This window comes from Ostrea edulis, chromosome 5, assembly GCF_947568905.1.
Source record: "Ostrea edulis chromosome 5, xbOstEdul1.1, whole genome shotgun sequence".
NCBI lineage: Eukaryota > Metazoa > Mollusca > Bivalvia > Ostreida > Ostreidae > Ostrea > Ostrea edulis.
In genome coordinates, this window is record NC_079168.1 from 57,900,199 (window position 1) to 57,918,237 (window position 18,039).

The 18,039-nt window shown below is 37.1% G+C and overlaps 2 protein-coding genes and 1 long non-coding RNA gene across 3 annotated transcripts in view; 1 reads left to right on the plus strand and 2 right to left on the minus strand.

Annotated features, from left to right (window-relative positions):
- Positions 1-13,509, plus strand: part of LOC125652422 (uncharacterized) — a 50,422-nt gene extending 36,913 nt beyond the window's left edge. Inside the window, exons 16-19 of the mRNA XM_048881620.2 lie at positions 4,726-5,125; positions 5,808-5,893; positions 7,065-7,184; positions 9,916-13,509. Of these exons, the coding sequence (XP_048737577.2) occupies positions 4,726-5,125; positions 5,808-5,893; positions 7,065-7,184; positions 9,916-10,187 (878 nt within the window). The 3' untranslated portion in view covers positions 10,188-13,509. The remainder of the gene's footprint in view (positions 1-4,725; positions 5,126-5,807; positions 5,894-7,064; positions 7,185-9,915) is intronic.
- Positions 6,187-7,183, minus strand: LOC130054605 (uncharacterized). The gene is made up of 2 exons (XR_008802922.1): positions 7,059-7,183; positions 6,187-6,642 (listed from the first exon to the last, which is right to left on the minus strand). It is a non-coding gene; the product is annotated as an uncharacterized LOC130054605 (long non-coding RNA).
- The window catches only part of LOC125651112 (protocadherin Fat 4-like), a 137,079-nt gene continuing 132,097 nt past the window's right edge, over positions 13,058-18,039 (minus strand). The window contains exons 58-59 of the mRNA XM_048879703.2: positions 14,030-14,086; positions 13,058-13,160 (exon numbers count right to left, since the gene is read on the minus strand). Of these exons, the coding sequence (XP_048735660.2) occupies positions 13,092-13,160; positions 14,030-14,086 (126 nt within the window). The 3' untranslated portion in view covers positions 13,058-13,091. The remainder of the gene's footprint in view (positions 13,161-14,029; positions 14,087-18,039) is intronic.

The window sequence follows — 18,039 nt, forward strand, 5'->3', positions numbered from 1 at the left end:
ATGGCTATAGAGCAAGACTGTTAGTCAAACAGAATGTGCTCAACGTATTTGTAAATTATGAGATTTAAACAAAATCTAAGGTAAATATCACTTTATTTTGGAATGTCTGCAGTATAACCACTGGCGTAGTACATGTATATACATTAAAAAGTATAATTGGACAAGGCCATCAACTTGTTCAGTTACTTATGTATGCTCATTGCCCATATAATAAATTGCATATTATGACATAATGTAAAACTTATATTGACTGCTCAATATACCGATATATGTATATACTCTTATGTTAGTATACTATGGTATAATGATATTATATACTATACACGCAGCGTTATTGCACGTGTACTAGTATATTGATGTCTAAGTCATTGACGAATGTTCTTATCTCTTCTACGTGTATGTGGTATATTTAATACATGCATGCAAATCGTATGGTTTTCTGCTAATAAATTCAACTACCAGATACCGCAAAACACATACCAATTTGGGATCATGTACGTCCTAATTACATAGCGCAATAGGTGGTTTCATTTGATAATAAGCAATGAAGTTTCATAACTGAATTGAATTGGCAAGGTGCGAAATCGGAGTACATATTGTATATAAAAAAGCAAAGAAAAGTTCAATAAACCATTGAAGTAAATGTTATACACATGGAAGAAAACTACATGAATTAAGATATAACACATACGAAACAGAGATTGATAATCAATTATGAATTAAAGTAGGAACATGTCGCTGCACTTAAAAATTCGTTCAAGAGACATTGTGTGCCTACTACCAAATGGCTATGGAAAAAGTATCATTCTTCAGCCGATACCATTTCTTTCTGATGACCCAAATCGACATCTTTATGAAAAGTAGTTCACGGAAATTGCCTATCCCACGATGTCTGCATAGAAGAGTTTGGTATATGTGCAAACAAACTCTGGCGGAAGTTTGATTGCTTGTGATCTACAGGACTGGCCATCCTAGCACAAGCTAGGTAATTCCCAAAGGGTCAAGGAATTCCGAATATGACTCTGATGCAGATTGGATGAGCTCCGTAAGGAAATTCTTCCAATTAGTATAGGGTTTATTCTTCTGCTTTTTCTGTAGTGCCCATTCCAAAATGTCGGAGACAATGAAACAGAGTTTTTGTCAAATATCTCGAAACATTTCGGTTATTTACATCGAATTTTATACAGGATAAAAATCCGAAATATATCATCTTGCAGAAGGGGGTGATAATTATGAATGCATTTACATGTACCTGTCCATAGAAGTCAGATGGAACAATTTTCTTTACTATCGTGGCATCGTAGATCGACTTTGCGCTAAAAACGAAGCCGTACAGGATGACACAAGAGCTCGATAATGCGATGACGATGAGAAGATAATGCGATGACGATGAGAAGATTATGCGATGACGGTAGCGCGAATTATTTTCCTTATCACTCTATATCGGTATTACCCTTACGCCATCGTATTATCGACCTACAAGTTGATAATATTACATGTACGTTGCGATAGTGAACTACAAATCTCCTATCCGGATTCAGCGCAATGGCATGGTGTATACGTAATGACGTGAAAGAACGATGATTGATTGTATATTATTTAACGTCCCGCTTGAGAATTTTTCACTCATATGGAGACGTCACCATTGCCGGTGAAGAGCTACAAAATTTAGTTCTATTCTCGGTGCTTACGCCAATATGGCCTTTGAGCAGGGAGGGATCTTTATCGTGCCACACCTGTTGTGACTCGGGGCCTCGATTTTGCGGTCTCATCCGAAGGACCGCCCCATTTCTACTAAATCGCCTCTTACAACAAACAAGGGGGTACCGAGGACCTATTCTAACCCGGATCCCCACGGGATTGAGCGATGTGTTTATGACGATGATACGATACGACAGGGTGTTGTCGTCATCGCATTATTTTTATGAAATATTTTGTTTGTCATCGAAACTGTTCGGCATGCATGCAACTTTAATTGTGTAGAATCAATGCCTATTCAAAACAAGTGATTTGGCGGTCGATCTATTCAGATGGGTGGTTAATCAAGAAATAATTTCAAAATGCATGAGGGCATGCACTGTGACGCATTACAGAATTCATACAGCACGTTATTTCGAAATTTCTATTGAAAAAAATAACCAATGCACGTGAATAAAGCTGATGTCTACAGATTTCAGCTTAATGAGTACTTTACCTATTTTAACCACCTCTGACCCGAAAAAAAATACTCAAAAGCATATTGGCGGAACTGTCATGGCTTTTTATTTGAAACAACATTCACCGTTAACATGCCACTCGCATGTTCATACCCTATGCGCCGATCTTACCACCTGTAAGCTTTTGGCAGCATAGCATTGACAAATATTCAACAAACCATATCAGAGCTGGGGGACCTGGAGACAACAGTAAATCCCTCAGCAAATGGTTTTCTGTCAAAATTGCGCCAACACGTTAGAAAGATTGTCAAAGGCAAGTCTATAGATTTCTTCACCAGTCTCTATAACTGACTATTTCTGAAATTGAAAGAAAATTCACAGCAAAACATTAGTTCATAAAATTGTACAATAGAATTAGACCTTCAAGCCAACCATGATATTTAAGGAAGGGGTGGGAGGGGAACTCGTCTTCACTTGCCCAATGATGGAAATGAAAAGAACGAGAGCACATGCTCACGTTAGGACTATTTATGCACCAAGTCTGGTGTCAAGAAAAGACCGCAAAATTCCGGGAAAATTGAATTGCACTGCAAAATATACATGCATGTCAAAATCGTCATTCTCCATAACTGTATTTATCTTAATGGGATAAATTTGATTAGCTCTTCATGAAAAGTATGCTAGCGTGATGCGTTACTGTTCATATATATATGAGAAAAGGAAATTTCTGGCCCACATGTTGTGCAGGATTGGTAATATTAAAACACATCCAATGTGGAGAAGAATTTTCACGTTTGGGAAACGTTCCCACCAATATACCGGTAATTGAAAAGATTGAGCAAATCGTATAACTTGTCTGAAGTTTTTTTGTTCATGTTTAAACAATACCGTCTCTAGTATTTGAGTTTTTTCTTCAAGTCCTTTACAGAAAGACAAGGCAGGTCACCCCCCCCCCCCCCCCCCCATCATTCTAGTTCTGGGGCTAGTTTGGACAACTTTTCCTGTGAATGAATAGTCACATTGACAGGCAACAAAGAGCATTTTTCGAATATGTTTTGCATCATCAAAGCATGACTCGAATTTGGCATCAACCTCTCTATCCCGTGTCCACGTATTCCTCATATAACTTGCATGCAGTGACAAAGCCATTATCTCTTTTCTGAAGTTTGATAGAGGCTTTATTGTATCGAGGACATACCTTGCAAAAACAAATGTTACCAACTCAGAGAAGGACGTCATGGAAGCCAAAAGCCCTGTGTGGCGACTTTAGTCTGTCCCAAGACCATTCTTCACTGGTACTTTTAGCAAAGTTTTGATTGCGTATATGCTGCAGACATTTGACAACGTACTTGTACGTACTGTAAAATAACATCAACGCAGGTTTGACGCTCGATCGGGCGAAGTGTCACGCTCTTATTGGAACAACAGTAATTCATCTAAGAAGGCTGATATGATAGTCTTTCGTGTTTACTCGTATTCTTTGTAAGAGCACGATCCGTTTGTACCTTGGCGACGTAGTCTGATAGGAGTTGATTCTGGCTATCTTTCCAGCCGATGTCTTTGTGTTCAACTTCATTGCACCTGCATCAATTTACCAAGATCATAAAAATACAAATTATCGTCAGAAGATTTTCCATCTTTATCATGTTTTGATGTTCTGAATTCTTTGTCACTCGATATCTGTCCCTTCATTCTGCAAGTTCGTGGGAATTTCGGAGTATCATCCGAATCAATACAAAGTTTTGACTTTTTTAAGGCAGGTTCCTTTATTTCATCAGATTCGATGGAGGAAATAGGGAGACGAATCCCACTGTGAGTAGGTGTCCAGTTGTTCGGCTTGCTGTTTTTCAGTGTTGACCACGTGGTGCACATAGGCGAACCTGAATCATGGTATATACAAGGAAATCAATCTGCATCATTGATACACTTAACTTGTGCTCCTGCAAAATTAACATTTTATTTAAAACACTGTCAGTGAAATGAAACAAATTAGTTGCTGTCGTTGTTTGACGCTTGCAAGCGTCAATGTTTCTGGTGAAAATTGTTATATGTGTCAAACTTCCTTCGTTGTATCTTCAAATTCAAAGGTTATCCACAGTGCCTGCAATCAGCTACGGCCTCATGGCAATCTTATCAGAATCGGACCCACTTGGTTCGCGACGCAAGACCAGTGTAGCGAGTATGCTAGTGGGTTTTAATTCCTAGTAGATTGGATCACATGACTGCTTTATTTGAACATAACTGGTTATATTTCAACATGTGATGCCATGACTATCGCCTTAGAGAAGTGGACAAGCATAGCCTACTGGGTGTAGGCTACAGTGTATGTCTCTCCACCTGTCTAAAGAGAATAGCTCATACGACATGCATAGACCTATATATTGCATACCTGTATATATTTTTGTTATATTGAAAATTGTAATGGAATGTAAAACTTGTCCTACGTACAAAGATCATCTTTTATGTGTATTCAAAATATTTATAATGAAATGACCAAGCAGAGCTTTTGGGTATGTTAAATTTGACATCAGTTATAGCTACTGTTAATGTACAAACATTTCTTTTACAGGAACATATGCACTTTTTTCCATTGACAAGAACATGTTGGTGTTTAAACCATGTCCCACGGGAACCTTTCAGCCCTACGGCCGCTGGAGTCACGAGTCATCATCTACTTGCGATCAGAAAACGTCTGCATGTAACGGAATCGGAGAAGTCGTCTGCGACAACGGGAACATGACGTCAGACAGACTTTGTAGATGCGATAACACAAACGATTGGGCGATAGAACAGTTTCTTCAAGAAAATCCATTAAACACCACTTGTGTTCTCCCATCTCAAACAAACTTCGTGTGTGTAAAAATAAAAAAATGTCCATCAGGACAAGAACTCGATCCCGGGTACAACTGTATCAATAAATGTCAAGAGGGGTTTTACCGACCCAGCGGCTCATTTACTTGTCTACGCAGGTAAAGCAATAGCTTTAAAGTTTCTGTAGGATTTTCTACTACTAATAGATGGAAATGAGAAGATTCAGCAAAATTAAGGGGGAATAATACATTGTCATAATGGCGGATATCTTTTTGAAACATGGATGAAAATGTAAATACATGTATCCGCAATATTTGTACAATGCATATTCCTATTAAATCCATTGCTCAGTAAGTTAACGTGTCGACTGTAGATCGCGGGTTCAAGCCTAACAAGAGTTTCAATTGTTTAAGATTACTTTTACGCATTTTTAACTAAATAAGGCAAGTCAGAAACTTTTCAATTTCAAAATATTGTTGTACATATAATCCATTTGCCATCCATATCAGATTTCTCTGGTGTCATTCCTCCTTAAAATTGAATCTAAACCTGTTATCAATTTTCTAAGATGTTACATCCAATTTCTTGTTGGCGGTTGCCATTTTTATCATTCCAGTGAAGATTGGTGTAGCACTTTAACATTAGATAAGTGGTTGACTTAAAAAATATGGCTTCTTTGGTGCTAGTCTAGAATAGTCCTATGTTCATTTCCTTGAATATAAATACTTTTCAAACATCTATAATGTAATATCTATTGAAACCGCTGTACCTCTTTTTTTTCTTGTTAAATTAAACATTAAAACGCACGTACTGATAGTGAAGACAATTAAAACATTTCAGAGGACCTTTAGACGATGCCACATCTTCAAATGTCAACCCCACCACAGCAAGGCCGAGGGATTGGAACAACCCTAAAACTGTATTACGTAAGTTGTTGTTCAGGTAAAGTGGATATACATGTTAACATGCAAGTGTCGATATTGGTGACGCATGGACACTGGACTGTTTTTGCATCGAACAAATCTATATATTTATAGTTTAATTTTTTAATATTTACATTGTGTATTCTCCTTAATTTCTGTTGAAATAATTTGATTGTCATTTGCAACTAAGAAGACATAATTTGTTTCAATCAAGTAGTAGTGCCGTCTCTCCGCGTATGAATATACATTCCATGAACTCCGCGACCTATTTCGCGGCATTGTTGAAAATTGTCTGGTTTATTAGTACTTTTTATCTTTTATTTGAATTCATAATAATGAATAACGCTTACCTATATTATACATGTACATATTTTGTTTTATGGGTTTTGAGTTTGTCCTTCTTGGACTATTTCCCTTTACTTAGCACTTAGTTCTCTTCACACCAGAAGTCGCATAAGGTCGCGACACACACTGGCAAACTCTCTCCAAGCAACTCTGTCTCTTTTTACCATCTTCGCCTCATTCCAGCTTCTCCATCCTCCTCTCTGCTTCTATTCCATGTTGTTTTCAGTCTCCCCTTTCCCTTCTGGTGTCCATCCTAACGCCGCCTCACCTTCCCTCCGTACCAGGTGTCCTATCCAATTCCATCACCGTCTCCTCAGCTCGTCGCTTACTGCATTCTTGTCTGTCATTTCCCTTTTTGTCTCCATCTGCTGCCACCTTATTCCCAAAATCTTCCGCAAGAATCTGAACTGAAATGCACACAATTCTCGACTTGAATAGCCTGACCTTTGTTCTTACTATGTTCACGGCACTAACACTTTTCCCAGTCTCCCATATGCACCCCTTGCCTTGTTTTTCCTGTTCTTAATGTCTTGTGATCCTCCTGCTGTTGTCAATATTGCTCCCAGGTAAACAAACTCTTCTACCTCGTCTTCCCCTACCTTTACCTTGTCTCTCTTTCCATTCATCCTCAATGTCTTCCACTTCTTGTTATTCAGCCTCAATCATACACTCTACTTCCTCTTTCACTCGTTTACTTGGTTCGTGTTCGAACCTTTATTATTACCATCGTTCATATACCGGGTGTTAAAAAATCGAAAGAGAGAAAACGAAACAAAACAATGACAACAAAAATAAATCAAATGCATATAATGATAGTTTTTACTTTTAGATCCGTTCGTTGGGACCACAAAGTACCAGACCACCATGGTCGTTCCTATCGCTATTGCAGTCGTGATCTTTGTCTCGGCTTGCTCCATACTGATGGCCAAGTGCAAGAAAAACAGCAGCAGTGAGTAGCAACAACCACGCTCGCTAGGTGGCGCGTCATGTTCTATTTTTATTTCTACAGGAAAAGTGGGACGAGGTTCCACCCTATTTTTTACGGGCTAGTATGGATAAACCTAGAGCCTACGAATGATGCGAAGTTGATCGTTCGGATCTAAAATAGCTATATTTAGCGTATCTCACGTAATTAGGCACATTCCAGAAAATCCCTTTGAGATTGAAGCGAATAAGCGAGTATATGTAAACATTTACTTAACGGTGAAATACGCAACAAAGAGTGACATATTAATATATTTTATGCATGAATAAATTTTACTGAGGTCAAACATGGACGATAATTGCCCGTGTTCATATAGTATTTGATTGATTTAGATATCCAGGGAAAGATAACTCCCATTATTAACGTACTCACAACGTACCGGTGGTATACATTAATACAATGTTTAAACATTTTTGAATGATGAGTGAATCTTTATTTTCATCAGAATCTTTTCCATCACACTCACAGACCAGGTCCCCATACCCCTACCAGTGTCAATCTGTGACTGATAGCAGTGCGGTATTTAATTTGATATAGTCTAAAGGAAATTCGAAATTTGGTAGTGACATTTCTTCCTCACTGAATTAGCTGGATTTTTAGCGTTTAAAGAAAAGTGGGGTATGGACTGGGGGGTTAAAAATGCTATTTGCCAAATTTTCAACAATATTAATTACAAGGCAAGGCAAAAGGGGTCGTAAGCTACAGATGATGCAGTTTTCTTAATTAGTGACTTACTTACAGATAAATCAGGGACCTATAGCTATAGTTAGTATAGGCCTATAGGTCCCTGGATAAATAAAGTAACTTACAAATATTTTATTTATTTATTTATCTATCATTTCATTTCATTTTTTTTTTAATATCATGGTTTGTACTTGAAGAGTCATCGCAATAAAGTGACATTAATTATTAGTGTTACAAAAAAATCTGATCATGCAGTTTTTAAATTTCTGAATTTTGAAATAATAAAAATAAATAAATAATAGATTCTGATACAACTCAGCCCCCCGACTGGCCAGGGAATTCTGCTTCTGTCAATTCTGATGCAACTAGCTCAGCCCCCAGACTGGCCAGAGAGTCCACTGTTTCGGTAAATTCTGATAATGATGCAACTCAGCCCCCCCCCCCCCCCCCCCCCCCCCCCCCCCCCCCCCCCCGACAGCTCTACCAGAAGTTCTCGGAAAAGACTTGCTGATGTTTCATAAATCAGTTTTCCTATTAATTTTACTTTTGCTCCTGTTCATCAGTTCATTAGGCGATGGCCCAATCTGATTAAATTTAAGATCTTTGATCCGCTCCGTATTCCTCTTCCTTTCCTGTATCTGTGAAGTCCAGAAGTGAGATATATTCTTTCCAAAACAACTAAGAATGTTCATGGAATAATTTAGTATTAATTGTTTTCCTTTTCGTTTGTATGCCTTATTTCAAGAAATAACTTTCAGGTCACTTTTTAATGTGAAATGGAACATTTTCAATTTTTGACAACCTGACGGTAGGGGTGTTTAAGACACTATACCTCATTTTCTGTAAGGAAGTCGAGTAAAAGGAATTCAGAATTGGATTCAGCATACTCAAAATTGGTAATTACACCTGCTTTTTATTGTTTTGGGTAATGTTGTTTCAAGAAATAAAGTTGGGTCACTTTTTGATGCGAAATGAAACATTTTCCGTTTTTGGCAACCTGACGGTAGGGGTGTTTAAGACACTATACCTCATTTTCTATAAGAAATTGGAGTAAAAGGAATGCAGATTTGAAATCAGCATACTCAAAATTGGTAATTGCACCTGCTTTTTATTGTTTTGGGTAATTTTAAAAAAATGGGTGGTGGTTGCTACAGTGAGTACTCACACAAGACAACACGTGACAAGCTTTCCTAGAGATAACCCAATACACGTTACCACTCACACAAGACAACACGTGACAAGCATTCCTAGAGATAACCCAATACATGTTACCACTCACACAAGACAACAAGCATTCCTAGAGATAACCCAATACATGTTACCACTCACACAAGACAACAAGCATTCCTAGAAATAACCCAATACATGTTACCTCTCACACAAGACAACAAGCATTCCTAGAGATAACCCAATACACGTTACCCATCACTGAAAACATTTCATACATACTAAGGTCGTAACTCTTACAAAAATTGTGCTATCGAAATAAAAATCAGATTACTTTTATATAATCTACATTTGCTAGAACCTTATCGAAAGAAAACCCCACTGGACAACGAATAATACATCGTCGCAAGCCACGGCTGAAATGTACGCTTCTCCCCCTTTCCTGAAAAGGGAGAGGGGTGTACATTTCAGTCGTAGTTTGCAACGATGCGAATTATGCAAAGGGCTATAATTCTGGTGTACAAGTGGGTTAACTGTGACAAAAGTTGAAGTTGAAATGTAGCTATTCGCAAGAACCCCCTCCTCCTCCCCCACCCTAGAAGAAAAAAGTGGGAAACGAAGTAGGACAGACTGACTGATAAACCTAAGAGACTGTACCCTCCGATTTCACCGACAGGGGACTATATCATGTCTAAACAACACTTACTACATGTCATCATGTGTTTTAAGAGAATCGAAATAAAATTCAATATAAAAGAAATTCATACATGCCCCATCCCCAGAGTACCCTGCGAGATGATTCTACTACGACTTTTAAAATTGTTTTATTTCAATTTTTGAACAGAGGAGAAACAACTTCAGAATTTAGCCAATGAAAAGTTATTGGAACGACGAGCTAGAAAGAGACACCGACGGAAAATTGAGAAACGCAAACGTCGCCAGGAGAAAAAAGACAAGCTACAAGTTAAAGTGGACAAGGCATTACAGAAAATGGAACAACGACAAGAGAAGCGAAGACAGAGGAAACTCCTCCTGGAAGAAGAAAGAAGACAGGCAGAAAAAATGGTGGACGCGGAGCAGGTCATGGACGAAGACCAAATTTCTATTGAGATGTGAACGTTCTCCGGGAATCGAGTTCTAATAAGGACTGTCTACCTCAACAAAAATTTGAACTGTACTCGCGTCATGGTAACCCAAACTTCGCGCGGGGATTGTGATGGCCGTCTCTCACCAAATGAGACGTGCTGAGAGCTAGCGGTCTATTCAAATTGAATTGCCGGAGGTACCAAGTGTAATTTGCATAGTCCCAAATCAAAAGAAACTCCTCGTGTTATCCATTTATATGTCGTGTACAAATTGGTATGTTGTCCTCATTATAACTATGCCGAATATAAATTTAGCCTGTATACGTCACAATTTGTACGGAGTTTGGTCAAATGTAATGTTGTAACTTTTATTTTTGTGTCAAACTAGTTATATCATATACGAAATATTGAAAAGTTACAAATTACACATATGTACTAGTAAAATTGAAGCTTGTACATATTTTCATCTGGACGAATTACATTAAGTGTTATCGCAATTTTGATTTCAATTTGATCGGCTTCACTGTGTCAGATTGTAAATTGTTAGTATTCAGTGACTAGACCGTGTAAAAACTGTGAGCAGGCTCAGATAATCGTGATCCAACCACCTTCCCTTTACTTTTTGAATGACATACAGGAAGAAAACAGTGGCGGTCACGGCACATGAATCATGTCCCTCTGTATTCAAAATAACTCTTTTTGAAGAGAAGTTTACACGGAAATGAAAGTAGTTTCAGTATATCTAGAACAAGACGGGGTAAGACAAGAAAGAAACATCCCACATTTGCCAACAATTGTTAATGTTTTGTTAATACAAAAGATTACATGTATATTGATTATGGCTGTTTGCCAACATAAATGAAGTTGCGCTTTTGTTTCAAAATTAAGTACATTTTGTGCAAGAATCCCGATGTAAATAACATAGAGCCGGGATTTATGACATAAACCTCATCTTATGCCATTGCATATATTTTCGTCATTCTGACATATAAAAAATCTACTTTCCATCCAGCTTTTCTGAGATAAGGTACAACTAAGTACAGCCCTGAAAAAAAAAAACCCCATTATATTTCGATTATAGGGTTACGCCACAGAAAAAAATTTGTATGTCCAAAGCTGTGTTATGTTTTTTGAAAGAAAAACGTCCACAAAAACTAGCATTTTAACTAAATTTGAGAAATTGTGTCATCAAAGATACAAGTTAACTCAAACTGACAGTTATTATATTGGAAACAATACATGGAACTGTTTTGGACATAGTCTCTTCTTATGAAAGATAATTTAGCCTTTCTTTATAGCTTTAAAATTCCGAGATAATCCTTTTATCATACACATTCGTTGGTCCTCGAACAGGTCCAATCAGATAATGGTGTTTCCAGCAAGGCCATGAGCATCATTAACTCCTTAGTCAAAAATATTCTTGAGAAAATCGCTGCCAAAGCCCCTCATCTTATTCATTACAACAAGTGATAGAGAACCAGACCACTGTCCATCTGGCTAAGCACATGCAGTGTCCAAGGAATAAAGGCCATCTCCAAGTACACCAGCTGCAAATTAACTGCAAACACTACCTGACCAGAGCAAAACCATGTTCTATATGATGTATCTTGTATATGTAAACCGTTTTGTCTTCGATTTGTAATGGATTATTCCAGTGATAGAACATACCTCCTCTTCTGTACGGAAGCCGGTAGGTGCCTGGGTTCATTTAACTGGCGGTCGCCATATGAATAACTGGTGGCACCACTTAATCTAACTAGCGGTCTCCACTTCATCTGGCGACCGCCAGTTATTCAACTGTTCTCTCTGTTCCAAAACGAAAGGGGTGTAACCCCCGTACATGCATGTGTTATACAAATATTAGAGCATTATTGTTTGTCGTTTGTGCCGTTAATTTACAAAGTCATGTAAATGTTCATGACCTCAAATGTCGACAGATTCGCGCACGAGAAAGCTTAATGGGTACTCGATATACCAATGTAGAACCAGGGGGCTGCGCCTCAACTTTATTGACAATGCTCATTTTCTGTTATTTTCACATGCAAAATAGGATATATTGGCCCCCACTCCACTCTTTTGGTGGTAGTAATGAATGGTAAAAATGATTAATAATGAATGAACTGATGAATTGAAGGACGAATGGGGCCCCCTCCCTCCAATTTAGGAGTTTGGCCAAACGGGAACTTTTTAGGTTTCTCTTTTCTGCTTGTCAACATTTCTCTTCTGACTGTACCAACAGTCCGAAAAACGATGTTTTGTGTCTGCGTACTATTCTAAATTGTTCAACAGTATGAAGTAAATTGTTTTTGAAATTGGCAGCCGCCATGTATAAATTAAGTGGCGGCTACCACTTCATTTATATGGCGGCCACCACATAAATTAAGCGGTGACCGCCAGTTAAATGAAAATTAATTCTATACCCTGGCACCTACTGGCTTCCGTAGTCTTACGAATAGTGTTGTCCCCCTCCCTCCCATTGAATTTAAATGATACATGTATATGTCGTAAATGTTACTGATAAGAAAGACTATCCTAAATCCGTCTACTACATGTACATATATATAAGCAAACACCAAGTTCCAACAACACCCGGTACCTAGAAGTATACACACACACATATATAAACACATTAAATTGATATTCGACATGATAATGATTTAAAATTCAAAAAGTACTTTCAATTTGATTGGACATTTAATGATGTTGATTTAAAAATCAGAAATCGTTTTTGAGGCAAAGATATTTTAATGGCAAATCCCCCCCCCCCCCAATCATGTGTACACAGCAGTTGTGTATAGGCAGCTCCGCGCCTGTCATCCCACTGACAATACACTGAGTTTATTCAATTGTGACTACTGCTAGCAGTGTAAATATCAGTGTAACAAAACATCGACAATATCATTCCATTCGAACATTTATTAATAGAATCAGAATGTTACAAAGTTGTAGCTGGGTCCTCTGAAGATTTAACCCCTTCATTCTTCATAGCATCGGAGGATTTCTGCTGCAAGATATAAATGTGCACATGTTTCTAAATTTTGATTTCTAATAAATTTACATTGAATCAAATAAATCATTTACATTATTTGCTTCGAATTTTGAACTTTTCAGATTCTATTACCATTTCAAAGACTGAATTGAGAAAGAACGGTACATAGCTACCTTATCAAAACTTAATTTTTCTGCTTGTATCAGTATATGTTAATTTTGTCTTATTACATATGTGTACAAAAGTCTGAAATTTGTGAATTTTACAATGGTCTACAACTCATATTAATGCTTCTTGTTGTTAATATAATTATAAATAAATATATTGAATATTCAAATCGAAGTAAATCTCATTAAATTTTGAGAGTTTGTTCACATTGTCATATTTTATGGTTTGATAAATTCTGTAAAGGACTCTATGATAACAGCCAAAAGTTTGAAGCCTCTGATAGTCTCAATGTTTTTTTTTTACAAGAAAAACTGCCTGAAGACTTCTGCGTACACATCTCGCATTGTAATTCTTGAACAATGTTGAAACAAAAACACGAAATTTAATTTTGGTAGGCATATAAAGCCCTTATCATCAATATTTTACCATGTTACAAAGCATCTCACACACTGATTTATTTCTCATGAATTTAGTTTTGCCAAATATGTATTGTAAAATTTGTTAACTGCAAACTTGTTTGGGCCACCAATTTTGTTATACAAACTGTAATTCATACATTACATTAGAAGTCCATTATTTTGTAAATGCACAATGTACTTCTTGAGAAAGGCATACATGTATAATTAAATTGCTATAACCATAAATTCCTGCAGCCATGTCTTCACTATAAAGCTAATTTTCCTGTAGACTTATCCAAACTGTTATAGGAAACTTACTTTTGAGATGGATGCATAACCACTGGACCGTCTCGATATTGTTTCAAGGTATGAATCCTACAATTGACCAAACTTATGGAGTGCCAAATTATTTGAAGATATCGTCAATTCAGTAGAAATACTGCTCGCAATAATTAATTTAGAGCTCGGTATAAATAATTTGATGATTTCTTTAATTCAATTGAAGATATCTTTAAATCATTTACCATGCTTTTGTATAAGGAATTAATGCGCGCATCAATTCTTTTAAAGGGAGCAACAATTCAATTAAAGATATCTTCAATCATTTGAGTTTATGTTAATTTGGCGCTCCATACAAACTGAGTGAAAAAGCAAAAATGACATAGTTTTATATAGTATGAATTAACCTAAGCAGTCCAACTAAGAACAGGACGTCCTGCTTGGCAAATCCAGGTCTGCAATCAAAATCAATATATGGAGGCAATTTAGGTTAAATTTTTGTAAAAAAAAAAAAATTGAATTAGAATTTCCAGTGAAAATGCACATCTACACAGTATGTCTTAAACAAGAGGTACTGTGAGCAATGCTCACTAAGAATACCCCCCGCTTACCCCAATCTCCCAAAGGGTGTTGTTAATAGGTATAAATTACCTCTTTCCTGAGTGTAAAAATATGGTATGCCTTTGTAGAAGAAAATGGAAGATATAGTCCAAACACAAATCCATGGCAAAAACCTATAATTTTGACCTTGAGATCAAAGGTCAAGGTCATAAAGAGGTCATGAATGTACATGACACATAGTTTCATGGTGATACACCCATGTCTTATGGTATGACTATGTTAAAACCCTATAATCAATTTTGACCTTGAGGTCAAAGTTCAAGGTCATATAGAGGTCATGAAGGTACCCGACACATTGTCTCATGGTGATACACTCATGTGTCAAATATGGTATGCCTATGTCAAAGAATAAAGAAGTTATGGCCCGGACATGAATCCATTGTAAAAAAAAAAAAACAACCTTTAATTTTGACCTTGAGGTCAAGGGTCAAGGTCATGAAGGTACTCGACACATCATCTCATGGTGATCCACCTGTGTGCCAAATATGGTATGCCTAAGTCAAAGAACAAAGAAAGTATGGCCCGGACACGAATCTGCACAGACAGACGGACGGACAGGCAGAGCGATTCCTATATACCCCCCTGAACGTATAATAAATACAACCTTTCATGAAATTCTCTACAGTGGTTTCAGAGCAGTTGTGCTGATAAACTGTTTCAGTAGTATATTAAATTTTGGCCAAACTTCTAAATTCAAAAGGGGCATAAATTAACTCTGAAAAAAAAATTGATTAGAATTTCCTTCGAATATGCACATCTACACAGTATGTCCTTATCTTAACAGTACAAAGTTTCATGAAATTTTGTTCAGCAGTTTCAGAGGAGTTGCTCTGAAAAGAACAGGACAGAAAGAGCCAAACTTTTAAGTTCAAAAGGAGCATAACTCCCAAGAAAAAAAAATCTAATCTAAATTTTCTGCAAATATACATTACGCAGCAGCAAATAGCATGTTTAAATTCTAATACAGTCTTCACGAAAACTCAGTGGTCCGAAGACCGAGGCCAGTGAATTTTACGGTCGGGTCAGTGAAAATTAAAAATCAGAAAGTCTGATGGGCTAGTAGACTTTTTGTAAATCACATTAAACATAATGTTGGATTTAGATATTCTGAACATCTTATTTGCTTAAATTTACAATCAAAATAAAAATAAATAAAAAAATAGCATATAAAGTAAATGTTTGGACATTGTGGTTTATTTCGTAAAAAACAGTAACTATACTTGTAATTGTCAAGATAACTTATTAAACGAACAACTTGTTGAAACAACAAGAATGGCCGCGTTCTGTATTGGCACTGCACACCGGTAATTGCTGCTTTATTGCATTGTCCAATTAAAATGAACTTCGACAATTGCAGTTATCTCTGATTTTATACAATTTCTATAGTTTGTAGAATTAATCAATGGTTTCCATTTGATGTTGTTAGAGAAGGCTACTTCCTAAGGTGCACTCGGGCTGTTTTCATGTTTGTGAAAAATATGTGAATTTATAGTCTTGTTGTTTGCGGGTGAAGAGAGAGAAAATACCGTGTACAGCCAGTGTTGTTTTTCTGATATCGACAGAAAGGATGTCTTAGGGTAGATATGAATACGAGTAATAACCAGGATAGTTTCAGTAAATTAATTGTACAATATTACAATACATTCCATTAATGTATGTGATAAACATGAAAATTTAGGGGGCCAGTAAATTTCACCGTGGGCCAGTAAATTCAGACAGTTCACTGGTCCGACTGGCCAGCAAGTTTTAAATGTTTTCATGAAGACTGCTAATATGCAGAATAATTTGATATTTTTCAAATCCTACTTGCATGAAGTGTCCATAACATTGTTAAATTACATTTATAACCTTGACCTTTAGACCAAAAAATAATATATAATCTTCCTCTCTTCATCAACAATGTTTATACAGCCAGTGCAAGATTTCAAAACTAGAATATGGTTCTCTTTATATGATGTTCACAACTTTTTCTGGTTGCATTTAATTATGTCTTAATTAATGTCTTATGGTAATGACATGACCAGTGGACATAAATTTAATTTGCACCACATCCTGTCTCTGTAGCAAGTACAAAGCTGAAAACCGGAACACAACTCTTAAATCATCGTCACATCTGATAATTGCTTACATGTATGACCTCATCGTCGGAAACCCACGGTCGGTCGCTCTGCGATTACCTACCGTGGGTCACAAGGCTGATATTTTCGCGTAACTCATTAAAATGCGTCATCTTACGTGACCTATCGAGGACCAATGGGAATTGCCATAAATATTCCCGGTACTCAATGTGTCAGCTGTAATTGCGGCACCCATGAAAGTGTGTGTGTTTTGTTGTGCCACTATCAGATATATAGATGAAAACTCCAGATTTGGCACCCCCCAAAAAGGCTGATTATTTTAACTAATACTTCACTGTCCCCCCCCCCCCCCTTTCAGAAATCCTGGATCCGCCTCTGGTATGTTTATTATCATCACTGCTTCATGACACATGAATAAAATCAGTCATGCATGATACAATTTAAAAATTAGATGAAAATTTGAATTAAGATATGGTCTTACAATCCCGTTCACATGTCATTTTGTAATTAGCGTAGGTGAGACATCAATTGTGTTTGCACGAGAGAGGTGTGTAAAGATCGAAGGTCACAATTACTGGCTCAAATTGTGCCGACAACACAAATAGAACAAATTACGGCAGTACTTAATACGCAAGGTGTAAGTTTAACATACCTATAGAAACCGATGAAATACCAAGTCTGTTAAAAAAAAACACACATTGCTCCCGTATGATGAAACTACGAACTCGTGCTGGACATGTAGTCCTGTACAAACTCTTGGTAACACAGGCTTTTCCCTCCCCTGTCTTTATAGACACAAATACATCCCCACTTAAATAATGCAGATAAAGCATCTCGTTGAAAGTTTTGTAACTTGTCCAACTTAAACGTAGTCAAAATCTTGGCTTCGAAAGCATGTTTTTCTATGCTACCAAGGACTGGAAATAAGGGGCTTTTTCATTGGTTGAATATCGCAATAAGGAATGGTAAAGCGACCAATCGCATATAGAAGCCGAGACATACCTTCCTGCGAAAATACTCCTTGTGACCCATGGTAGGTAATCGTCTAGAGCGACCGACCAAGGGTTTCCGACAATGGTATGACCTCAACATTTGACCTTCTGACCTACATATCAATAAGCATCTCCCCTCCTGCCACCTCTGTATCAAGTGCAAGACTGACACCTAGAATTGTACTTCTTATCATGTGTCCACAACAATGTTTGGATACACTTATGCAAGTACACATGGGCAAGTTACTACCAGGTACTCCTGTATATATATATATATATATCCTACATGTAAATCCGCAATTAAAGGATGGAAAAATTTGTAATAGCACACAGTCATACAAATCTGTAAAATTCCAGT